Source organism: Oryx dammah, unplaced genomic scaffold, assembly GCF_014754425.2.
Source record: "Oryx dammah isolate SB20612 unplaced genomic scaffold, SCBI_Odam_1.1 HiC_scaffold_6, whole genome shotgun sequence".
In the NCBI taxonomy this organism is placed as follows: Eukaryota; Metazoa; Chordata; class Mammalia; order Artiodactyla; family Bovidae; genus Oryx; species Oryx dammah.
The window spans coordinates 12,065,908-12,092,237 of NW_024070190.1; the positions used below are offsets into that span (position 1 = coordinate 12,065,908).

The 26,330-nt window shown below is 40.6% G+C and overlaps 1 protein-coding gene and 1 long non-coding RNA gene across 2 annotated transcripts in view; both read left to right on the forward strand.

The window, feature by feature from the left end:
- The window catches only part of FMN2 (formin 2), a 178,087-nt gene that overhangs the window by 77,039 nt on the left and 74,718 nt on the right, over positions 1–26,330 (forward strand). Inside the window, exons 4-6 of the mRNA XM_040242124.1 lie at positions 23,298–23,389; positions 23,551–23,680; positions 24,500–24,646. Of these exons, the coding sequence (XP_040098058.1) occupies positions 23,298–23,389; positions 23,551–23,680; positions 24,500–24,646 (369 nt within the window). The remainder of the gene's footprint in view (positions 1–23,297; positions 23,390–23,550; positions 23,681–24,499; positions 24,647–26,330) is intronic.
- Positions 5,927–17,762, forward strand: LOC120865462. Its single transcript, XR_005721416.1, has 3 exons — positions 5,927–5,944; positions 8,006–8,013; positions 17,549–17,762. It is a non-coding gene; the product is annotated as an uncharacterized LOC120865462 (long non-coding RNA).

Here is a 26,330-nt window from a genome sequence, read left to right on the forward strand (position 1 = left end):
CTTTCCCAGCATCAGGGTCTTTTCCAATGAATCAGTTCTTCACATCAGATGGCCAAAATATTGGAGCTTCAGCATCAGTCCTTCCAATGAATATACAGGACTGATTTCCCTTAGAATTGACTGGTTTGATCTCCTTGCAGTCCAAGGGACTCTCAAGAGTCTTCTCCAACACCACAGTTCAAAAGCATCAGTTCTTCAGTGCTCAACTTTCTTTATGGTCCAACTCTCACATCCATACACAACTACTGCAAAATCCATAGCTTTCACTAGACAGACCTTTGTTGGCAAAATAATGTCTCTGCTTTTTAATATGCTGTCCATGTGGTCATAGCTTTTCTGCCAAGGAGCAGAAGTATTTTAATTTCATGGCTGCAGTCACCATCCATAGAGATTTTGGAGCCCCCCCAAAATAAAGTCTGTCACTGTTTCCATTGTTTCCCCATCTATTTCCCATGAAGTGATGGGACCAGAATGTTGAGATTTAAGTCAACTTTTTCACTCTCCTCTTTTACTTTCATCAAGAGGCTCTTTAGTTCCTCTTCTATTTTTGCTATCTAGGGGGTGTCATCTGCATATTTGAGGTTATTAGTATTTTTCCTGGAAATCTTGATTCCAGCTTGTGCTTTATCCAGACTGGCATTTTCCTTGATGTACTCTTCATATAAGATAAATGACAATATATCGCATTGACAGTTTCCTTTCCCTAATTGGAACCAATTTGTTGCTCCATATCTGGTTCTAACTGTTGCTTCTTGACCTGCATACAGATTTCTCAGGAGGCAGGTCAGGTGGTCTCATATTCCTGTCTCTTAAAGAATTTTCCACATTTGTTGGGATCCACATAGTCAAAAGCTTTGGCACAGTCAATAAAGTAGATCTTTTCTGGAACTCTCTTGCTTTTTCGATGATTCAGTGGATATTGGCAATTTGATCTCTAGTCCTTCTGCTTTTTCTAAATCCAGCACGAGCATTTGGAAGTTCTCAGTTCACGTACTGTTGAAGCTCACTTGAAGAATTTTGAGTATTACTTGCTAGCATGTGAGACAAGTGCAATTGTGCGGTAGTTTGAGCATTCTTTGGCATTGCCTTTCTTTGGGATTGGAATGAAAACTGACCTTTTCCAGTCCTGTGGCCACTGCTGAGTTTTCCAAATTTGCTGGCATATTGAGTGCAGCACTTTAACAGCATTATCTTTTAGAACTTCAAATAGCTCAACTGGAATTCTATCACCTTCTCTAGCTTTGTTCATAGTGATGCTTCCTAAGGCCCACTTGACTTCGGATTCCAGGATGTCTGGCTCTAGGTGAGTGATCACACCATCATGGTTATCTGGGTCATTGAGATCTTTTTTGTGTAGTTAGTCTGTGTATTTTTACCACCTCTTCTTAATATCTTCGGCTTCTGTTAGGTCCATACCATTTCTGTCCTTTATTGTGCTCATCTTTGATGAAATGTTCCCTTGGTATCTAATTTTCTTGAAGAGATCTCTAGTTTTCCCCATTCTATTGTTGTCCTCTATTTCTTTGCATTGATCACTGAGGAAGCCTTTCTTATCTCTCCTTGCTATTCTTTGGAACTCTGCATTCAGATGGGTATATCTTTCCTTTTGTCCTTTTCCTTTAGCTTCTCTTCGTTTCTCAGCTATTTGTAAGGCCTCCTCAGACAACCATTTTGCCTTTTTGCATTTTTTTTTCTTGGGGGTGGTCTTGATGCCTGCCTCCTGTACGATGTCATGAACCTCTGTCCGGAGTTCTTCAGTCAGTCTATCAGATCTAATCTCTTGAATCTATTTGTCACTTCCACTGTATAATCATAAGGGATTTGATTTAGGTCATACCTGAATGGTCTAGTGGTTTTCCCTACTTTCTTCAATTTAAGTGAATTTTGCAATAAGCAGTTCATGATCTGAGCCACAGTCAGCTCCATGTCTTGCTTTTGCTGACTGTTTAGAGCTTCTTCATCTTTGGCTACAAAGAATATAATCAGTGTGATTTTGGTATTGACCATCTTGTGATGTCCATGTGTAGAGTTTTATCTTATGTTGTTGGAAGAGGGTGTTTGCTATGACCAGTGCATTTTCTTGGCAAAACTCTGTCAGCCTTTGCCCTGCTTCATTTTATACTCCAAGGCCAAAGTTGCCTGTTACTCCAGGTTGTTTTGACTTCCTACTTTTGCATTCCAGTCCCCTATGATGAAAAGGACATCTTTTTTTGAATATATATGAATTCATGAGTGAACTCTGCTGGTAGGCTTGGTTTTATGACCTCTTGGATTTTCTGTTATATAGTTTTCAGATTCTTTTTGCCTCTCCGATTCTTTTTGCCTCTCCACACTGATAGATACTCATCATGAGTAAGGATCCATGTTGAACATTGATTTGTGCCCTCTTCACTTTGTTGATCATGAGACTGCACGTGCATGATAATGAGAGGCTCTTTCTGGGAGGGTGTGGATAGCTTACTGTAACCTGATCTGCACAAAACGTGGTGAGGAGCAGAATGGCTGAAACTTTGAAAAGGGTAAATGCGAAAGGTAAATTTGTTACTTATGTTTTGAATGCTGGGTCATTAAGGTCAGACTTCGAGACCTGTTGGCACGTGTTGGTCTTCGGGTTTCTGGGGATACGGGCTGAGGCAGCGTCTGGTTTTCTGGCTGTCAGACAACAGTCGTGGCTGAAGGCTTCCCCATTAGGTGGCGAATGTACTTTTAGCAAAGCAAGAAAATCCCCCTAACTCGGCAGAAAATTGAGCTACATATTCCCTAGTGGTGAAAAACACACTTGTTCAAAATGTTCATTTCAGTTGTTTAAGTTCCTAAGAGAGCTGTGATCATTTAAAAATCGGGGTATCTGAGTTTTAGAATAGTAGTAGTTTAATGCGTACTATGCACCAGACACCAATCTAAGCATCTTACATGTGTTACTTCATTTAATCCTCCAAGTGGCTTACATCCAACTTAGAAGGAAGAAGCACTATTGTTAGAAAAGAGGAACCTGACCCAGAGAGGTAGTCAGCTCACGACTGGGTGTGACCCTGGTCCCTGACCACCATGCTCTGAAGCACAGAATTTCCTGGCTCTTGAAGAGCACTGGACAGGACCCTCTGGGAGGAGGTAAGACATACTGTGTGGTGGCAGGAACTCGGGGTGAAAAGTGAGAATGTGGCCCAGGTTTCAGCACCAGAAGCTCCTGGTTGCCCCCAGTGATTTATTGATGCTTCTTCAGCTTCCATTTCCCCATTTCTAAACAGAGTGTCTAATAATTCATAAAAATGTCAATTTTTGTCACTGTCAAATGGACATAAAGAGAATTTTCTGGACTAAATACTATTATGCTTTTCTTTTAAATAAAAATAAGCATGAGCATAGAACTTAATATAACTAAGATTATCAAACAACAGTGACTATGTCTAAGACTGGTAGCATTGAAGATAGCAAAAGTCATGCACCATGGATCTTAAAACTAGACCTTTCCTCAAGGGTCTGAAGATTTTGCTGAACGAAGAAGAATAAATATCTATGTATTTATAGGCAACATGAATTCATAGAGAATCCTTTTTTAAAAAATTGTCACCACTTTATTTACAGTCTTCATGTTAACATTTGTATTTTATTTTTTAAAACAGTTTCAGAGATACACTGAAGTTGCAGGTACACTATGAAGAGCTATTCTTTTTCTGTATCAGTTCCAAATAAATTGTCAACATTATGCCTGATTGTCCCTGAATACTTTAGTGTGTATTTCCTACAATGTAGCAGACTCTTAATCATAATACAACCAGCAATATCATGAAATTGACAGATACATTAGTGTCATCTAATCCTCAGACCCTGTTGTTTTGATGGTTGTTCCAATAACATCCCTTATGACATCCTTTCTGTCTTTCTTTCCTTAGGCACATGCCTCTTTTTGATTTATATTATCATGTGTACATATGTCTTATCTTTCAATTTAACTATAAATTCCTTCAGTTCAGTTCAGTCACTAAGTCATGTCCCTCTCTTTGCGACCCCAGGGACCACAGCACGCCAGGTCTCCCTGTCCTTTACCAACTCCCAGAGTTTACCCAAACTCATGTCCTTTGAGTTGGTGATGCCATCCAACCATCTTATCCTCTGTTATCCCCTTCTCCTCCTGCCTTCAATCTTTCCCAGCATCACGGTCTTTTCCAATGAGTCAGCTCTTCGCATCAGGTGACCAAAGTATTGGAGTTTCAGCTTCAACATCAGTCCTTCCAATGAACACTCAGGATTGATCTCCTTTAGGATGGACTGGTTGGATCTCCTTGCATTCCAAGGGTCTCTCAAGAGTCTTCTCCAACACCACAGTTCAAAAGCATCAATTCCTCGGAGCTCAGCTTTCTTTATAGTCCAACTCTCACATTCATACCTGACTACTGGAAAAACCATAGCCTTGGCTAGACGGACCTTTGTTGGCAAAGTCTCTGCTTTTTAATTATTTTAATAATCAAAGTAACATATTTTAATATGTTGGTCATGACTTTCCTTCCAAGAAGCAAGCATCTTTTAATTTCATGGCTACAGTCACCAACTGCAGTGATTTTGGAGCCCCCCAAAATACAGTCAGCCACTGTTTCCACTGTTTCCCCATAAATTCCTTACTAGTAGGATTTTCATATTCCATGCTTAGCACTTTAGTTTATGTGTAATATAATAATTACTAGTTAATTAAAGAACGATCTGAGAGTTGTACTATTTTTTGCTCTTGGAGTGGTTTTATCAATGAAAGAGATGAAAATGGTGAATGCCACTGTTTCAAATACTGTACGTTTTTGAAAGATCAGTGTAAAAAGTAATGTTGCTTTCTTAAATATAATTTCAGAAATATGTATTCAATGATTCAGAACTGATAACTACCTGGATAGAAGTTAATCTTTACTATCCCAGAAATAGTTCATTGGATTTTTGTGTAGTTTTTCCCAAACAGTATTTTAAATTTAGTGAGTGGCGTTTTGTCGTAGGCAGGTTTAGTGTGTTCTTCTCCTTCTTGTTAATGCAAGTTCAGAGGCTTTTGCCTCAGACGCTGCTGGAGCAAGTTTTCCCTTTTCCTAGGTCACCTTGACCTTTGAATAACCAGTGGATTGACTGGATGTGTGAACTCTTTCATCCCAGTTCATTGATCCCAAGGTGAACCCAAGACTTGGACCCAGTTGTAGTTTATTTATTTTGTGTGCAATGTAGAACACAGTTCTCCATGTTTTTCAGTTTTTCAGAAATGAGGTGGCAGCCATGTGACCATGTGTCTGTGTGGACCTCTGGGGTCCTTCCCGTGTCCCTCTCCCCTCCAGCCTTTACAGCTGGAGCGGAGCTGCATTAAATAGGCTGAAGTTTTGTTTCTGCCTGAGATGAGGTGACTTTCCTGAACCAACCCTCCTCTCCTACCCTTACACACAAGGCACAACAGAAGGTGTGGTTCCAGCCATGTGAAACCAGTATGTGTGCCAGTCCCCAGGGGACTGGGGTTCCAGCCGCACTTCTCATTCATCGTGTATTATAAGGGGCAGCACCCCAACCCAGTGGAACTGCAGCAGACATTTCATGTCTCCTCTGCGCTATTGAAAGTGTGGGGAGAGCAAGTGGACGGGCTAGGCAAGGCCAGCTCAGTGACTCGTCCTGGCCCTTTGCAGTGTGACCCGCCCCCCCACCTTTCCTGGAGCATGCCCAGCCCATCGCAGCTGTACCACCACCACTTCCTCTTTATCTAAAAATCCTGTACTCAGCCATAAAAAAGAACAGATAGTACACAAATTATATACTTTTGAAAATACTACAGTGGTATAGTTGAAATAAACCCAGGCTTTCAGAAATTTATGTTATAAATTGTCAAGGCAAGTGTCTATTATATAATTATAAATTAATATTGTTAGTCTTTACCTGTTACAAAATAATTGAACATACAGCTTTTAAAGTGTCTTTTTCCAGTTATGTTTCTTTTTACCAAGAATTATGTGAAAATGTCATCTTAATGATGTCCAGCATCAGAGTGGAATGAGATGATCTCTGTTTCTTTCCCCTTCGATATATAATCAGTAAAACATCCGTAACTCAACAAAGATGCCTCTGCTCAGCACATTAGGTCTCTGGAGAGTTCCTTGGATCTGTGCATCTGAGGGTGGGTGGGTAGGACACGTAGAGAAAGTGGAGCCTGAGACAGTGAAGGTGGTGCCTATGATCCTGGACTGGCTGCGAGCTCAGCCCGCATCCCTGGGGAGCCTGGCAGCACTGGTCAGGCAGCTTGTATTGGACTCTAGCCTCCTGGCTGGTCTTGCGAGCTGGGCATCAGGGACTCCAGCCACCTGCCTCCTCACCCCCCAGGATTGTGCCTGTGGACACCACACCCTGGACTTGGAGGAGGCCCCGGACGTGGTGAAAGTGGCCCACGTCCCAGTAACACCAGCAGCAGTACCCAGGTCACCTGCAACAGCTGGAGAGGCCATGCAGGTGGAGACACACAAATGTATGCCACAGCGCCACCTACTGGAAATCGAAGAAAGCGCTCTAATTACCGACTTTAACAAATGTTAGCTCCCAGTATCTCAGCTGGTAAAGAATCTGCCTGTGATGCAGGAGACCCCGGTTCAATTCCTGGGTCAGGAAGATCCCCTGAAGAAGGGATAGGCACCCACTCCAGTATTCTTGGGCTTCCCTGGTGGCTCAGCTGGTAAAGAATCCACCCACAATACGGCAAACCTGGGTTCAATAACTGGGTTGGGAAGATCCCCAGGAGAAGGGAAAGGCTACCCACTCCAGTATTCTGGCCTGGAGAATTCCATGGACAAAGAGTTGGACACGACTAAGCGACTTTCCCTTCCCTTAAATGTTAGAGTCAAGTTTAAAAAGCTTTACCTAAAGAAGAAAGGTGTTGCCTACTTCACATGTGCCTGGGGAGGAACAGCTCATCTAGCACAATGAAACCAAGGTAACATTGTGTTTCAAAAAGGAAACAACAGTCCTCCAGGAAAAAAAAAAAACTTAAGGCGTATTATCCAAGTGAAAAATAATTCAAAATGGCCATTGTGAAGAAGCATAGAAAACTCAGAAAAGCATTACAATGATATCAGGAATAATATTATTGTACAGAAGGAATTCTTTACCAAAGAGGCTGGAGCTCTAAAATAACCAACAAATTCTAGACCTGAAACTCTATTAACAAGATGAAAAATTCATTAGAAAGTACTGGAAACAGAGCAGACCATGTGGAAGAAATAGTGAGCTTGAAGATATAAATCTAGAAATGATTCAGATTGAAGAGAACAGAGAATTAAGATCTTTAAAAAGTAAGGAAATCCTGCAGGAATTATCTGATTCTTTTATAAAGGGCAACAGAGTGATGGGTACCCAGAAGGAGAAGAGAGGGAGAAGAGAGTAGAGTGATTATCTAAAGAAATAATAGCTGAGAACTTCCCAGACAGGGGAAGGAAGTGGATATACAAGTCCATGAGGCTAAGAGAACTCCTGGTTCAGTTCAGTTCAATCGCTCAGTCATGTCTGACTCTTTGTGACCCCATGAATCGCAGCACACCAGGCCTCCCTGTCCATCATCAACTCCCAGAATTCACTCAGACTCACGTCCATTGAGTCAGTGATGCCATCCAGCCATCTCATCCTCTGTCATCCCCTTCTCCTCCTGCCCCCAATCCCTCCCAGCATCAGAGTCTTTTCCAATGAGTCAACTTTGCATGAGGTGGCCAAAGTACTGGAGTTTCAGCTTTAGCATCATTCCCTCCAAAGAAATTCCAGGGCTGATCTCCTTTAAAATGGACTGGTTGGATCTCCTTGCAGTCCAAGGGACTCTCAAGAGTCTTCTCCAACACCATAGTTCAAAAGCACCAATTCTTCAGCACTCAGCCTTCTTGACAGTCCAACTCTCACATCCATACATGACCACAGGAAAAACCATAGCCTTGACTAGACGGACCTTAGTCGGCAAAGTAATGTCTCTGCTTTTCAATATGCTGTCAAGGTTGGTCATAACTTTTCTTCCAAGGAGTAAGCGTCTTTTAATTTCATGGCTGCAGTCACCATCTGCAGTGATTTTGGAGCCCCCCAAAATAAAGTCTGACACTTGTTTCCACTGTTTCCCCATCTATTTCCCATGAAGTGATGGGACCGGATGCCATGATCTTTGTTTTCTGAATGTTGAGCTTTAAGCCAACTTTTTCACTCTCTTCTTTCACTTTCATCAAGAGGCTTTTTAGTTCCTCTTCACTTTCTGCCATAAGGGTGGTGTCATCTGCATATCTGAGGTTATTGAGATTTCTTCCGGCAACCTTGATTCCAGTTTGTGCTTCTTCCAGCCCAGCGTTTTTCATGATGTACTCCACATATAAGTTAAATAAGCAGGGTGACAATATACAGCCTTGACGTACTCCTTTTCCTATTTGGAACCAGTCTGTTGTTCCATGTCTAGTTCTGTTGCTTCCTGACCTGCATATAGGTTTCTCAAGAGGCAGGTCAGGTGGTCTGGTATTCCCATCTCTTTCAGAATTTTCCACAGTTTATTGTGATCCACACAGTCTAAGGCTTTGGCATAGTCAATAAAGCAGAAATAGATGTTTTTCTGGAACTCTTTTCCTTTTTCAATGATCCAGCGGATGTTGGCAATTTGATCTCTGGTTCCTCTGCCTTTTCTAAAACCAGCTTGAACATCTGGAAGTTCACGGTTCACCTACTGCTGAAGCCTGGCTTGGAGGATTTTGAGCATTACTTTACTAGCGTGTGAGATGCGTGCAATTGTTCAGTAGTTCGAGCATTCTTTGGCATTGCCTTTCTTTGGGATTGGAATGAAAACGGACCTTTTCCTGTGGCCACTGCTGAGTTCTCCAAATTTGCTGGCATATTGAGTGCAGCACTTTCAGAGCATCATCCTTCAGGATTTGAAACAGCTCAACTGGAATTCCATCACCTCCACTATCTTTGTTCATAGTGATGCTTTGTAAGGCCCACTTGACTTCACATTCCAGATGTCTGGCTCTAGGTGAGTGATCACACCATCGTGATTATCCAGGTCATGAAGGTCTTTTTTGTACAGTTCTTCTGTGTATTCTTGCCACCTCTTCTTAATATCTTCTGCTTCTGTCAGGTCCATACCATTTCTGTCCTTTTTCGAGCCCATCTTTGCATGAAATTTTCCCTTGGTATCTCTAATTTTCTTGAAGAGATCTCTAGTCTTTCCCATTCTGTTGTTTTCCTCTATTTCTTTGCATTGATCGCTGAAGAAGGCTTTCTTATCTCTTCTTGCTATTCTTTGGAACTCTGCATTCAGATGCTTATATCTTTCCTTTTCTCCTTTGCTTTTTGCCTCTCTTCTTTTCACAGCTATTTGTAAGGCCTCCCCAGACAGCCATTTTGATTTTTTGCATTTCTTTTCCATGGGGATGGTCTTGATCTCTGTCTCCTGTATGATGTCATGAATCTCCATCCATAGTTCATCAGGCACTCTATCTATCAGATCTAGTCCCTTAAATCTATTTCTCACTTCCACTGTATAATCATAAGGGATTTGATTTAGGTCATACCTGAATGGTCTAGTGGTTTTCCCTACTTTCTTCAATTTGAGTCTGAATTTGGCAACAAGGAGTTCATGATCTGAGCCACAGTCAGCTCCTGGTCTTGTTTTTGTTGACTGTATAGAGCTTCTCCATCTTTGGCTGCCAAGAATATAATCAGTCTGATTTTGGTGTTGACCATCTGGTGATGTCCATGTGTAGAGTCTTCTCTTGTGTTGTTGGAAGAGGGTGTTTGCTATGACCAGTGCATTTTCTTGGCAAAACTCTATTAGTCTTTGCCATGCTTCATTCCATATTCCAAGGTCAAATTTGCCTGTTACCCCAGGTTTTTCTTGACTTCCTAGTTTTGCATTCCAGGCCCCTAGAATGAAAAGGACGTCTTTTTTGTGTGTTACTTCTAAAAGGTCTTGTAGGTCTTCATAGAACTGTTCAACTTCAGCTTCTTCAGTGTTACTGGTTGGGGCATAGGCTTGGATTACTGTGATATTGAATGGTTTGCCTTGGAAACAAACAGAGATCATTCTGTCGTTTTTGAGATTGCATCCGAGTACTGCATTTCGGACTCTTTTGTTGACCATGATGGCTACTCCATTTCTTCTAAGGGATTCCTGCCTGCAGTAGTAGATATAATGGTCATCTGAGTTAAATTCACCCATTCTAGTCCATTTTAGTTCGCTGATTCCTAGAATGTCGACGTTGACTCTTGCCATCTCTTGTTCGCTGCTGCTGCTGCTAAGTCGCTTCAGTCGTGTCCGACTCTGTGCGACCCCATAGACGGGGGCCCACTGTGTCTGGGATTCTCCAGGCAAGAACACTGGAGTGGGTTGCCATTTCCTTCTCCAATGCATGAAAGTGAAAAACGAAAGTGAAGTCGCTCAGTCATGCCCGACTCTTAGAGACCCCATGGACTGCAGCCTACCAGACTCCTCCGTCCATGGGATTTTCCAGGCAAGAGTACTGGAGTGGGGTCCCATTGCCTTCTTGATTCATGGACCTGACATTCCAGGTTCCTATGCAATATTGCTCTTTACAGCATCGGACCTTGCTTCTATCACCAGTCACATCCAAAACTGGGTATTGTTTTTCTTTGGCTCCATCCCTTCATTCTTTCTGGAGTTATTTCTCCACTGATCTCCAGTAGCGTGTTGGGCACCTACTGACCTGGGGAGTTCCTCTTTCAGTATTCTATCACTTTGCCTTTTCATACTGTTCATGGGGTTCTCAAGGTAAGAATACTGAAGTGGTTTGCCATTCCCTTCTCCAGTGGACCACATTCTGTCAGACCTCTCCACCATGACCGGCCCGTCTTGGGTTGCCCTGCGGGCATGGCTTAGTTTCATTGAGTTAGACAAGGCTGTGGTCCTAGTGTGATTAGGTTGACTAGTTTTCTGTGAGTATGGTTTCAGTGTGTCTGCCCTCTGATGCCCTCTTGCAACACCTACCATCTTACTTGAGTTTCTCTTACCTTGGCATGGGGTATCTCTTCACAGCTGCTCCAGCAAAGCATAGCCGCTGCTCCTTACCTTGGACGAGGGGTATCTCCTCACCACTGCCCCTCCTGACCTTGAACATGGAATAGCTCCTCTAGGCCCTCCTGCACCCGTGCAGCCCCCGCTCCTTGGACCTGGGGTTGCTCCTCTGGGTTGCCGCCCCTGGCTTCAGGCAGCCTGGCACTCTCAGCTCCTCCTGCTTACCTCAACACAGACCTTCTGCAATACACATTATGTTAAAACTGTCAGAAGTCAATGACAAAGAAGTTTAAAGGCAGCAAGAATAAAAAAAGAACCCAGAAAGGAACTCCCATTGGGCCATCATCAGATTTCTCAGCAGAAACCCTGCATGCCAGGCGAGAGCAGAATGAAATTCTTAAAATACTGAATGATGAAAAATGTCAGACAAAAATACTCTCTGCAGCAAAGTCCTTCAGGAGAATGAAGATTGCCCAGGGTAATGTGTACAATTGTAAATACCATATGAAAGATGTCATTTTAAGTAGGAATTTCAGGAGAGGGAGAAGAGAAGCCACGTGGATATTTCAGGGATGACTTCCTGCCGGAGGTGTGAGCAAGCCTGATGTGTTCAAGGACCAGCAGGAGGCCCAAAGGAAAAGATGTGAGGGAGGGGGATATAGCTGGAGGTGGTCAGAGGTGTGGCGAAGTGGCCTCCTCCCTGGGGGCTGTTGTCATGGAGCAGGATGCCAAGGCAGATGCCAGGGGGTATTAGGTGAGCCCTGGCTGGCACAGGTGCCAAATGCCTGGCGTCCACATGGGGCTGAAGAGGTCACTGGGCCTCAGTCAGGCCTACGAAGTTCGAAAGGGCTCTGTGTGCTCTGGCTACAGCTGAGGCCGGAGGACCCCCATGTTCTCACACACCCACATTTTGGATCACCTGGGCAGAAGGCTCCCCTGAGCGAATCACTTGAGCAGCGGGGAAAGAAGAGACCAACCCCTGCGCGCCAGGATCAGGGAGAGCACCTTTCCGCCGGCTGTGTGCCTCCAGCGCCCTCTACTTACAGAGCTTAACATTGTGTTCACAGGGCAAAAGGCAAGATGCTGAAAGGCCTATGTGAAGAATGGGGTCAGTGGGGTAAACTGAGGGCTGAGAGTCAATAACAGGCATGGACAGTAGGGAGGGTTGAGGCTTGGGAGGTTTGTTATTTTGCGGGTAAGTCCCACGTCACTTGTGACTCAGCAAGACTCAAGTCTTGCTCATATGAAGGTGCCTCCGGAAGGAAAAATTTATCTGCACTTGGATCTGGCTTGGGGTCTCCTTGGAAATCTTTCAAACTCTATAGTGCAATATAACTGTAAATATTCATTTCAGGTGTGAAACAGTATTGGAAATATATCTGAATAGAGCCTTAAATTTGCCATGATGTTTAATAATGGTATTTAAAAATTTTTATTTATTTTTTAACTGAAGGATGATTGCTTTACAGAATTTTGTGGTTTTCTGTCAAACCTCCACATGAATCAGCCAGAGGTATACATATATCCCCCCTTTTGAACCTCCCTCCCATCTCCCTCCCCATCCCACCCCTCTAGGTTGATACAGAGCCCCTGTTTGAGTTTCCTGAGCCATACAGCAATTTCCCATCCATTTTACATATGGTAATGTAAGTTATTCTCTCCATACATCTCACCCTCTCCTCCCCTCTCCTCCTGTCCATAAGTTTATTCTCTATGTCTGTTTCTCTATTGCTGCCCTGCAAATAAATTCTTCAGTACCACTTTTCTAGATTCTGTAAATATGCATTAGTATACGATATTTATCTTTCTCTTTCTGACTTACTTCACTCTGTATAATAGTCTCTAGGCTCATCTACTTCATTAGAACTGACTCAAATATGTTGCTTTTTATTGGCCGAGTAATATTCCATTATGTATATGTACCACAGCTCCTTTATCCATTCATCTGTTGATGACATCTAGGTTGCTTCCGTGTTCTAGCTATTGTAAATAGTGCTGCAATGAATGGGACACACATGTCTTTTTCAGTTTTGGTTTCCTCAGGGTATATGCCTAGGAGCAGGATTTCTGGGTCATATGGGATTGCTGGTGGTTTTAATCCTAGTTTTTAAAGAAATCTCCATACCATCTCCTGTAGTGGCTGTATATATTTACATTCCCACCAACAGTGTAAGAGTGTTCCCTTTTCTCCACACCCTCTCCAGCATTTATTGTTTGTAGACCTTTTTGATGATGGCCATTCTGGCTGGTATGAAATGATATCTCATTGTAGTTTTCATTTGCATTTCTCTAATAATGAGTGATGTTGAGCATCTTTTCATGTGTTTGTTAGCCATCTGTATGTCTTCTTTGGAGAAACATCTGTTTAGGTCTTTTCCTCACTTTTTGATTGGGTTGTTTGTTTTTCTGATATTGAGTTGTATGAGCTGCTTGTATATTTTGGAAATTAATTCTTTGTCAGTTGTTTCATTTGCTATTATTTTCTCCCATTCTGAGAGTTGTCATTTCAACTTGCTTATAGTTTCCTTTGCTGTGCAAAAGCTTCTAAGTTTAATCAGGTCTCACTTGTTTACTTTTGTTTTGAATTTCCGTTACTCTAAGAGGTGGGTCATAGAGGATCTTGCTTTAATTTATGTCATTGAGTGTTCTGCCTCTGTTTTCCTCTGAGAGTTTTATAGTTTCTGGCCTTACATTTAGGTCTTTAATCCATTTTGAGTTTATCTTTCTGTGTGGTGTTAGGAAGTGGTCTAATTTCATTCTTTTACATGTAGCTGTCCAGTTTTCCCAGCACCATTTATGGAAGAGGCTGTCTTTGCCCCCTTTGTATATTCTTGCCTCCTTTGTATCTTGTTCCGTTGGTCTATATTTCTGTTTTTGTACCACGACCATACTGTCTTGGTGACTGTAGCTTTGTAGTGTAATCTGAAGTCAGGAAGCTTGATTCCTCCAGCTCCATTCTTTCTCAAGACTGCTTTGGGCATTTGGGGTCTTTTGTGTTTCCATATGAATTGTGAAACTTTTGGTTCTAGTTCTGTGAAAAATGCCATTGGTAATTTGATATGGATCAGATTGAATTTGTAGATTGTGTTTGGTAGTATAGTCATTTTTACAATATGTCATCTATGATTTCTTTCATCAGTGTCTTATAATTTTCTGTGTACAGTTCTTTTGTCTCCTTAGATACGTTTGTTCCTAGATATTTAATTCTTTTTGTTGCAATGGTGAATGGGATTGATTCCCTAATTTCTCTTTCTGATTCTTCAATTTAGTATATAGAAATGTAAGTTATTTTGTGTATTGATATTGTATCCTGTGAATTTGATAAATTCACTGATTAGCTCTAGTAATTTTCTGATAGTATCTTTAGGGTTTTCTATGTACAGTATCATGCCACCTGCAAAGAGTGAGAGCTTAACTTCTTCTTTTCTGATCTGGATTGCTTTAATTTCATTTTCTTCTCTGATTGCTCTAGCTAGGGCTTCCAAAACTATGTTGAATAATAGTGGTGAAAGTGGACACCCTTGTCTTGTTCCTGATCTTAGGAGGAATGCTTTCAATTTTTCACCATTGAGAATAATGCTTGCTGTAGGCTTATCATATATGACCTTTACTATGTTGAGGTATGTTCCTTCTATGCCCATTTCTGAAGAATTTTAATCATAAATGGGTGCTGAATTTTGTCAAAGGCTTTTTCTGCATCTATTGAGATGATCATATGGCTTTTATCTTTCAATTTGTTAACATGGTGTATCACATTGACCGATTTGCGTTTATTGAAGAATTCTTGCATCCCTGGTATAAACCCAGCTGGATCATGGTGTATGAGCTTTTTAATGTATTGTTGAATTCTGTTTGCTAACAGTTTGTTGAGGATTTTTGCATCTCTGTGTTCATCAGTGATATTGACCTGTAGTTTTCTTTTTTTGTGTTTGCCTTTGTCTGGTTTTCGTATTAGGTGATGGTGGCCTCGTAAGAATGAGTTTGGAAGTTTTCCTTCCTCTGAAATTTTTTGAAGGAGTTTTAGAAGGATAGGCATTAGCTCTTCTCTAAATGTTTGATAGAATTCTCCTGTGAAGCCATCTGGTCCTGGGCTTTTTTTAGGGAGAGGGGAGATTTTTTAAATCACAACTTCAATTTCACTGCTTGTATTTGGGTTGTTCATAATTTTTATTTTCTTCCTGGTTCAGTCTTAGAAGATTGAACTTTTCTAAGCATCTGTCCATTTCTTCCAGGTATAGTTGTTTGTAATAGTCCTTTATAATCCTTTATATTTCTGCATTGTCTGTGGTAATCACTCGCTTATCATTTCTAATTTTGTTGATTTGATTTTCACTCTTGTTTTCTGGATGAGTCTGGCTAAAGATTTGCCAATTTTGTTTATCTTCTCAAAAAACCAGCTTTTAGCTTTATTAATCTTTACTATTTTTTTCTTTCATTTCTTTTTCATTTATTTCTGCTTGGATCTTTGTGATTTCTTTCCTGATGCTAATTTTTGGGATTTTGTTCTTCTTTTCCAGTTGTTTCAGGTGTAAAGTGAGGCTGTCTAGTCGATGCTTTTCTTGTTTCTTGAGATAGGACTGTGTTGCTATAAACCTCCCTCTTAGAGCTGCTTTTGCTGCATCCCATAGGTTTTGAGTTGTCGTGTTTTCATCGTCATTTGTTTTGAGAAATTTTTTGATTTCCCTATTGATTTCTTCAGTAACCTGTTGGTTATATAGAAACATTGTTTAATCTCCATGTGTTTTTGTTTTTTACAGTTTTTTTTTCCTTGTAATTGATATCTAGTCTCATAGCATTGTGGTCAGAAAAGATGCTTTATACAATTTCAGTATTCTTAAATTTACTGAAGTTTGTGTTACCCAAGATGTGGTCTGTCCTGGAGAATGTATCATTTGCACTTGAGAAGAAAGTATATTCTTCTACATTTGGATGGAATGTCCTGAAGATATCAATGAGATCCAACTCATCTAATGTATCATTTAAGACTTGTGTTTCCTTATTAATTTTCTGTTTTGATGATCTGTCCATTAGTGTGGGTGGGGTGTTGAAGTTTCCCGCTATTATTGTGTTACTGTCAATTTTCCCTTTTACGTCTGTTCGTGTTTGTCTTATGCACTGAGGTGCTCCTGTGTGGGGTGCATAGATATTTACAGTTGTCATGTCTTCCTCTTGGACTGATCCCTTGATCATTATGCAGTGTCCTTCCTTATCTCTGGTAATATTCTTTATTTTAAGGTTTATTTTGTCTGATATAAGGATTGTTACTCCAGCTTTCTTTAGGCCTGAAGTGGCTTTCTTCAGAAAGAATATTTATGGGTGTTGTTTCTGTATCCATTCAGCCAGTCTGTGTCTTTTGGTTGGAGCATTTAATCCATTTACATTTCAAGTAATGATTGATATGTACATTCCTACTGCCATTTTCTTAATTGTTTGGGGTTTGATTTTGTATATCTGTTTCTTCTTTTATATTTCTTGATTATATAAGTCCATTTAACATTTGTTGTAAAGCTGGTTTGGTGGTACTGAATTCTCTTAACTTTCGCTTGTCTGAAAACCTTTTGATTTCTCCATCAATTTTGACTGAGATACTTTCTGGGTACAGTAATCTTGGTTGTAGATTTTTCCCTTTAAATATATCCTGCCATTCCCTTCTGGCCTAGAGTTTCTGCTGAAAGATCAGCTGTTGAGCATATGGGGTTTCCCTTGTATGTTACTTGTTGCTTCTCCCTTTCTGCTTTTAATTTTCTTTCTTTGTGTTTAGTCTTTGTTAGTTTGATTAGTATGTGTCTTGGTTTGTTTCTCCTTGGGTTTATCCTGTATGGGACTCTTTGTGCCTTTTGGACTTGACTATTTCCTTTTCCATGCTGGGGAAATTTTCAGCTATATTCTCTTCAAATAATTTCTCATGCCCTTTCTTTTTCTCTTATTCTTCTGCGACCCCTATAATTCAAATGTTGGTGCGTTTGATATGGTCCCAGTGGTCTCTGAAACTGTCATCAGCTCTTTTTGTTCTTTTTACTTTATTCTGCTCTTCAGAAGTTATTTCCACCATTTTATCTTACAGCTCACAGATTCATTCTTCTGCTTCAGATATTCTGGTACTGATTCTTTCTAGAGTTTTTTTTTTTTTCTAGAGTATTTTTAATTTCAGTTATTGTGTTGTTTGTCTCTGTAGGTTTATTCTTTTATTCTTCTAGGTCTCTGTTAACTGAGTCTTGCATTTTCTCCATTTTGTTTTCAAGGTTTTTGATCGTCTTTACTATCATTATTCTGAATTCTTTTTCAGGTAGTTTGCCTATTTCCTCTTCATTTATTTGCACTTGTGTTTCTAGTTTGTTCCTTCATTTGTGTAGTATTTCTCTTCCTTTTTGTTATATATATATTTTAAAACTTATTGTGTTTGAGGTCTCCTTTTTCCAGGCTTCAAGGCTGAATTCTTTCATCCTTTGGTTTCTGCCCTCCTAAGGTTGATCCAGTGGTTTGTGTAAGCTTCGTATAGGGTGAAATTTGTGCTGAGTTATTTTTTTTCTCTGATGGGCAAGGCTGAGTGAGGTGGTAATCCTGTCTGCTGATGATTGGGTTTGTATTTTTGTTTTGTCTGTTGTTTGGATGAGGCATTCTGCACAGGGTTCTACTGGTGGTTGGGTGTTGGTGGGTCTTGTATTCAAGTAGTTTCCTTTGTGGAAGTTCCTGCTATTTGATTCTCCCTAGGGTTAGTTCTCCGGTTGTCCAGGGTCTTAGATTCAGTGTTCCCACTGCAGAGGCTCAGGGCTTGATCTTGAGTTTTGCATGGTTCTATATATTCTTTACCACTGGTCATGTATTCCTGTCCACTCTCAGCTGGTATTCTGCCTACACTTCTGTGTCTGAAGGTGCATTCCTGATATATCCGTGGAGAGAGATGTATTCCACGACCACCTCCTCCTCCACCATCTTATTCTTCCTCTTAGGCAATAATGGTATTTTGAACTGCTATTTAAGTTTTATTTAGTAGAAAATAGACTAATGTTTAAACTCAAATTTTCCTTGTAAATATATGATAAATGATCTTTTAATTAGTGATTTATTTTTTCCTTTTCATTTTTATTGAAATATAATTGGTATACATTGTCATATTTGTTTCAGGGGTACAAGGAGCACTTGCCTTTCCACTCCTTGTCCTTGAGAGCAGTACCCATAGCCAGCCTGAGTCCTTTGCTGTAAATCCATGTTTGCATTTTGCCAGATGCTTCCAGATCGCTGGCATGTTTTGCAGCAGCTCTGTGTGACCTCTGTGGAACAGACAGATGGTCTTGTTATGCAGCCTTGTTGAGAATGTAATCTTTGTTTTCCCCTGATGGCATATGTTTGGCAGGGGGCTTTCTCTTCTCAGTTCAGTTCAGTTGCTCAGTCTTGTCCGACTCTTTGCAACCCCATGAATCGCAGCACGCCAGGCCTCCCTGTCCATCACCAACTCCCGGAGTTCACCCAGACTCGCGTCCATCGAGTCAGTGATGCCATCCAGCCATCTCATCCTCGGTCGTCCCCTTCTTCTCCTGCCCCCAAACCCTCCCAGCATCAAAGTCTTTTCCAATGAGTCAACTCTTCGCATGAGGTGGCCAAAGTACTGGAGCTTCAGCTTTAGCATCATTCCTTCCAAAGAAATCCCAGGGTTGATCTCCTTCAGAATAGACTGGTTGGATCTCCTTGCAGTCCAAGGGACTCTCAGGAGTCTTCTCCACACCACAGTTCAAAAGCATCAATTCTTCGGCCCTCAGCCTTCTTCACATTCCAACTTTCACATCCATACATGACCACTGGAAAAACCATAGCCTTGACTAGACTAACCTTAGTTGGCAAAGTAATGTCTCTGCTTTTGAATATGCTATCTAGGTTGATTATAGCTTTTCTTCCAAGGAGTAAGCGTCTTTTAATTTCATGGCTGCTTTCACCATCTGCAGTGATTTTGGAGCCCCCCAAAATAAAGTCAGTGGTTAGGACTCAGCACTTCCACTGCTGGGGCCTGGGTTCAGTCCCAGGTTGGGAAACTAAGATCTCACAAGCTGTGTGGTAGGACCAAAAAAATTTTTAAAAGACTTTGGAGTATAAAACAACCATTTTGTAAATATAATTCAGGCCAGCTTATGACAAAAATTACATGCTTTACAAATAGGTCAGAAATGAATTCAGTTTTACTCTGTACTTAGTTCTTCCCTCACCTCTCACACTCAGCTGCTTTTTGCAGTATCACTGATGCATCCTCCAAAACCCACAGAAATATCTTCTTCTTAAGCCCTACCTCCCTTAGTAGTATGACTTAAATCCTAGAAAATCCAGAGATTCTAAATACATTATATCCTATTGATTTTTTTTAAAGCAAAAATCTTTACAGTTAACTTTGGGTTATTGACTGCCATTGAGTTCTGAGAGTAAAATCTCTTCAGAAACTATGCAGTATTTATGGATGCTTTAATATATCTATTGATTCTAATTCTTAGTACATACTCTTCATATGGCCCAGTGAGAAGTGGTGGACAGAGGTTGGGAGGATGGAAGAGAAGTTGAGGTAGAATGCTTTTTTTTTTTTCTTCCAGTGAATCAAATATTTAACATAAAGTCAGAAATGTGCCTGTAAAAATGTCCTTGTATAATTTTTTTTCAGAGAATGGTTCCGTTTTCTGTATTTCATATTCAACAGAAATAATCTTAAATAGTAAGACAAAAGCAAAACTTGGAAGTAAGTCCTATTAGAAGTTTAGTCCAAATAAAGGTATTAAAAAGAAAAAGGACAAAAAATCCACATCCCTTTTTAATTAAACAACTAATCCAATTAGAAGGAGGGGGAAAATCAGGCAAAGTAGAAAGAATTAGAGGTTTAAATTTATATTTTTCAAGATTGGATTTCACAGGCAGGCTTCATAGTTGGAGTGATCTTTACTTAGTGTCCTGGTTGACAGGTTGTAAACCTCAGTATGGAAAAGGATCCAGCACACAGCAGAGGACAGAGCATCCTCAAAGGTGTGCACTGTGGTACCTTAGTAAAAATGAACTAGATTGACTGTCTGTTCCCATCACTTCCTAGAGGTCTTTACTGTTTTAGGAAACATTTAATCATTAGTTTCTTCAAATAAGTGTAATAGGATTACTGATGTTCTCCACAGTACAGTTCAGTCGCTCAGTCGTGTCCGACTCTTTGCGACCCCATGAATCATAGCACGCCACGCCTCCCTGTCCATCAACAACTCCTGGAGTTCACTCAAACTCATGTCCATTGAGTCGGTGATGCCATCCAGCCATCTCATCCTCTGTCATCCCCTTCTCCTCCTGCCCCCAATCTTTCCCAGCATCAGAGTCTTTTCCAATGAGTCACCTCTTCGCATAAGGTGGCCAAAGTACTGGAGTTTCAGCTTTAGCATCATTCCTTCCAAAGAACACCCAGGACCGATCTCCTTTAGAATGGACTGGTTGGATCTCCTTGCAGTCCAAGGGACTCTCAAGAGTCTTCTCCAACACCACAGTTCAAAAGCATCAATTCTTCAGTGCTCAGCTTTCTTCACAGTCTAACTCTCACATGTATGGACATGGCCACTGGAAAAACCATAGCCTTGAGTGGTCCCATCACTTAATGGCAAATTGATTGGGAAAAAGTAGAAACTGTGACAGATATTCTCTCTTGGGCTCCAGAATCACTATGGACAATGACTGTAGCCACAGAATTAAAAGATGCTCGCTCCTTGGAAGAAAGTCTGTGACAAACCTAGACAGCATATTAAAAAGCATAGACATCACTTTGCCAACAAAGGTCCATCTAGTCAAAGCAATGTTTTTCCCAGTGGCCGTGTATGGATGTGAGAGATGGACCATAAAGAAAACTGAGTGCTAAAGAATTGAAGAATTGTGGTGCTAGAGAAGATTCTTGAAAATCCCTTGAAATTCAAGGAGATCAAACCAGTCAATCATAAAGGAAGTCAACCCTGAATATTCATTGGAAGGACTGATGCCGAAGCTGAAGCTCCAATACTTTGACCCCTTGATGTGAAGAGCCGACTCTTTGGAAAAGACCCTGATGGTAGGAAAAACTGAGGGCAAGAGGAGAAGAGGGTGACATAGGATGAGATGGTTGGATGGTATCACTGACTCAATGGACATGAGTTTAAGCAAACTCAGGGTGATAGTGAAGGAAGCCTGGCACACTGCAGTCTGTGGGTCGCAGAGAGGCGGGGGCGGTTTAGCAACTGAACAACAGCTATATAGTCATCCCTGGATATCTGCAGGGAGGGAGACACGAGGGAGGATTGATACGAAAAAGGTGCTGAAGTCCCTTAAATAAAATGACACAGTTCTTGCATGGAACACCCCACCGACCCTCTTGTATACTTTTAATCACCTCAATTACTTATAATGCCTAATATGCTGGAAATGCTGTGTGAATGATTGCTGGAGTGCAGTCATTTGGGAACTTTATGGAATTTTTTTTCCCCAAATATTTTGGATCTGCATTTGGTTGAATCCATGAATTCGGAGCCCAGGATGCAGAGGGCTGACCACATCATGAATCATGCTGGTCACCAGGACCACAGAGATACACAGGACGTGGCCCTTCTCTTACAGAAGTTGTAAACATGTCTGCACATCACCAGTAAGACATGGTGGTATCCATGGCACAATACAGAGCAAATGAAAGGTTCTGTGTTGTTCTAGAGAGAAACTGGTTATAGGAGGGGTTGAGGTGGGCAAGGCAGGCTTTGCAGCAGATGTTGTACCTTTGTCAGTATTCTTCTGTTGCATCATATTCCAAAAGCAAAATTTATCAAACCCTCAGAAGATTGACCAATCTGTCATCAAATCTTCTTTCCCTGCTAAAAGAAGTTTTCTTGGAGGAACTAGTCTTTGCTAATTAATCCCATCAACAGAAATACCTGCCTTTCAGAATAATCAGTGAGTTCAAAACAGAACCATCGCTTCACTTAAAAGTTGATCAGGTTCTGTCATGTACAGCAGTTTTTGGCTGGGCTGCTTTTCTGTGTAAACAACAAATAATCTTGAAGGGATTTTACCTTCTGAGGACTAGACTCAAACCCAACAGAGGGTGACCTACTCAAATTTCTTCATGCACTTAGAAAATGAAGTATTTAGGCTGGTTTGAAACATCTTTGTGAATGATAGAGACATTGAAATAAAAAATAACAATCATCCAGATTCTCCATAAAGCATAAGTTTGTGTTTTGGTCAGCCTATAAAATTTTCTACCTTATGTTAAAATGTAGAAAATCCTCTCCCATAAAGAAACAAATTTAGAATTACAAATTTTTAGCTTGAGATTTTCAAGGGTAAAAGAAGACACTTGGGAAGGTAAAGCCTGGAGCTATTTTTGTATCAAAAAGAAAATTCAGGAGAATCAAAATCTTTTATTTTTGTTCCATGACTTAATAATTCAACTGTACTTTTCTTTCTCCCAAAGCAGATAGGCATAGACAATGATTGCATTGGTAAATAGGTACTTTTTCTTTTAGAAATCTTATAACAGCATTAGGATCAAATTCCTCCCAAATTTAATTTGATTAACTTCTTAATAAGAAATACCATTTTTAAGTAAAAGTATTGCATTCCAGGGAGTATTATAGTTTATTTGGCATGTGGGATCTGAGATCCCTGAGCAGGAATTGAACCTGTGCCCCGCTACAGTGGAAGCTCAGAATCCTAGCCACTGGACTGCCAGAGAAGTCCCTCCAGAGGGTATTATAAACAGCTAAAAATTAAAAAAAAAAGGGAAATCATATTGATTTAAACCATGCTGGAATAAATATTTTGCACATTACCAGTAGCCAATAATGGTTTCCCTGATAGCTCAGTTGGTAAAGAATCTGCCTACAATGCAGGAGACCCTGGTTCAATTCCTGGGTCAGGAAGATCCCCTGGAGAAGGGATAGGCTACCCACTCCAGTTTTCTTGGGCTTCCCTTGTGGCTCAGCTGGAAAGAATCCACCTGCAATCCAGGAGACCTGGGTTCAATCCCTGGGTTGGGAAGATCCCCTGGAGAAGGGAAAGGCTACCCACTCCAGTATTGTGGCCTGGAGAGTTCCATGGACTGTATAGGCCATGGGGTCACAAAGAGTCAGACATGACTGAGAGAGTTTCACTTTCACTTTTGATAGCCAATAATATTTGGAAGATTTGGAGATGATCTGATTTGTATTACACATGTACACTTTAAAACACCTCAGTCAAGATTTACCTCAGATGCTAAGAAATATGAAAATATGTAGAGTTTTGCTGTATTTAAGATCATTATCTAAAAACTGCTTGGTTTTTGTTTTTCCAGAGAGCACAGTCAGATGAACTGGAAAAAATTGAAAAGCATGGTCGGTCCTCCAAAGACAAGGAAAACGCCAAGTCTCTGGACAAGCCTGAGCAGTAAGCACACGGTGGACCCCATGGGCAGCATGCAGGCCATGGGGGGCTCTTTCCATTGGGAAAATGAAGTGTCTTCTGTGCATCAGTGTCAGGAATGATGTGAGGATGAACGTGTTTATGTGCCTCGTCTTTTTCCTCTTAACTTGGCTTTGTTTCTTTAGGTTCCTTTATGAACTGTCACTAATCCCCAACTTTTCAGAGCGAGTCTTTTGCATCCTGTTTCAGTCCACATTTTCAGAAAGCATTTGCTCAATTCGGCGCAAACTGGAGCTGCTGCAGAAGTTGTGTGAGGTGGGTGCTTGGGTTCTGATACCTAATTGTGCTCAGTCATGTTCATATTTCAAACAAACTGTCTTTTACGTACAGTAAATACTTACAATTGAGTACTATTTGAATGCATTTTCTTTATTTTCCTCCATTTTGCGGAGAGCCCCTCAACAAATTGTTAGTGATTCCAACCAAATGCTTCAGGAATAGCTTTATGACTCGACAGAAGAGAAATATTCTTCTGAAAATAAAGAGCAAATGCTTGGCAGAAATGACCAATATTAACATCTAAAACAGTTTGTCAAAATTTAATAGTACCATTCATTCTGGTTGTGGTAAATTATTTTGAAAAGTAGAATTATGTCATTAAAGAGATTTTCAGAGGAAGTGACCCACAAATTCAAGTTAAACTGTGTGCTTTGGAAGAAGTGAGTGTGAACCTTTCAGGGATAAATCTAAATTTGGAAATTAAACTTTATAACTGTTTCGGTTTCCCACACCTTATGCTAAAAATGTTACACAGAGGCAGGTGCAGCCGGACTGATGGCAGTGACATTATACTGTGGTGGTTCTCATGTTATGGGTATATTTGGTTTCCTTGCAATTACACCACAGAAGCATCCTAGGCTGGTACCTCTCAGCTGGAGAAGCACAACCTGCATGCTGTTAGTGGTGCAGCTTTTTCAAAGTTACCTTTGGAGACGCTGTTCTTAAATATACCTAAAATGAGCACTGACGAAGTTTGGATATGACCCATAATTATTAGCATGATCTGAATATCTGCCACTGACTTAAGAAAATTCAAACAGTAAGTGAGAAACTCTTCTTTATCCTGTTTTACAGACATTAAAACATGGCTCAGGGGTTATGCAGGTTTTGGGTTTGGTTCTTGCATTTGGCAACTACATGAATGGTGGAAATAATACTCGGGGACAGGCAGACGGTTTTGGATTAGATATTCTCCCGAAGCTGAAAGATGTTAAAAGCAGTGTAAGTATTTTGAGTGAGTGAATGTAGCAAACTGAGGAGTGGATGTCTGTTTTGTAATAAGTTGAACTGTAAACCAGTGCGATAAATGTTTATGCTCCAAGGTCAAAAGTTCGATTGTGTACTGAGCCAGATAAAGGTAATGGCCACCATATATTTGTGATCGAGAGAAGAATAATTTTCCTAAAGTGAGTAATTTTGAATCCTGTATCTAATGAATAACTGAATAGACAGTATTTTAAAGTAAAAATAACTAATTTTTACTTTCTTTACCATGTCTGCTAATATTTATCTATTTGGATCTGAGGACTAGTTAATTTTTATGAATTAAACAGTATATCCATCACTTTCTTCTTCTCTCTATGTTAAACAAGTGACCCCCAAGAGGCCCAGATTTTAAAAGCAAAACAAAGATGAGTGAAAGTCACTCAGTCATGTCTGACTCTTTGTGACCCCATGGGCTATACAGTCTGTGGAATTCTCCAGGCCAGAATACTGGCGTGGGTAGCCTTTCCCTTCTCCAGGGGGTCTTCCCAACTCAGGGATCAAACTCAGGTCTCCCACATTACAGGCAGATTCTTCACCAGCTGAGCTACAAGGGAAGCCCAAGAATACTGGAGTGGGTAGCCCATCCCTTCTCCAGTGGATCTTCTCAACCTAGGAATTGAACCGGGATCTCCTGTATTGTAGGTGGATTCTTTACCAACTGAGCTATCAGGAAAGCCCAAATGTAAAAGATGACTCTCTTTTTCTCCATATAATCCTCTCTTTGATATTGGTATATATGGGAACATCTGAGGCCTCTTTGTGAAGCTGCTTTAATCTCTATCCTTTAGAAATAAATTCTATTATTTTAAAAGTTTACGATGTCAGACTTTAACCACTCTGGTGGTTTCCTTGATCTTATATTTCTACCAACACTCTCTTAATCTCTTAGACATTAATTTTAAGCAAACACAAGTAGAGAAATAGAATTTTTAAAAAAAATTAGGCTTCCTAAAGGATGTTCTCATGCCTACCAATATCGAAGAGAGGATTATATGGAGAAAAGAAAATCATCTTTTAAATATTTTTTTCTCCATAGGATCTTCCTGATATTGGTAGGCGTGTGAAAATCTAAGTGCTTCTGCAAGCATAATTATTTTTCTTAAAATTAACATCTAAGAGATTATGAGAGTGTTGGTAGAAATATAAGATCAAGGAAACCACCAGAGTGGTTAAAGTCTGACATTGTAAACTTTGAAAATAATAGCACTTATTTCTAAAGGATAGAGATTATAGAAGCTTCACAAAGATCTATATGATGAAGGAAATGTTTTTAAAATATTAAGTTCAAGTGAGGGAATTCCCAGGTGGCACTAGTGATAAAGAATGTGCCTGCCAGTGAAGGAGACATAAGAGATCCTGGATCAGGTTCGATTCCTAGGTCGGGAAGATCCCCTGGAGGAGGGCATGGCAACCCACTCCAGTATTCTTGCTGAAGAATCCCATGGATAGAGAAACCAGGCAGGCTACAGTCCACTGGGTCGCAAAGAGTTGGACGTGACTGAAGCGACTTAACATGCATGCCTGCAAGTTTAAGTGAACAATTGGCCTATAAAAATGAAAATATAGAGAATTGTCCTCCTAGATAAGAAAATAATAATTATAAGGAAATAATCTCCCTGACAGAAGGGAGATACTTATT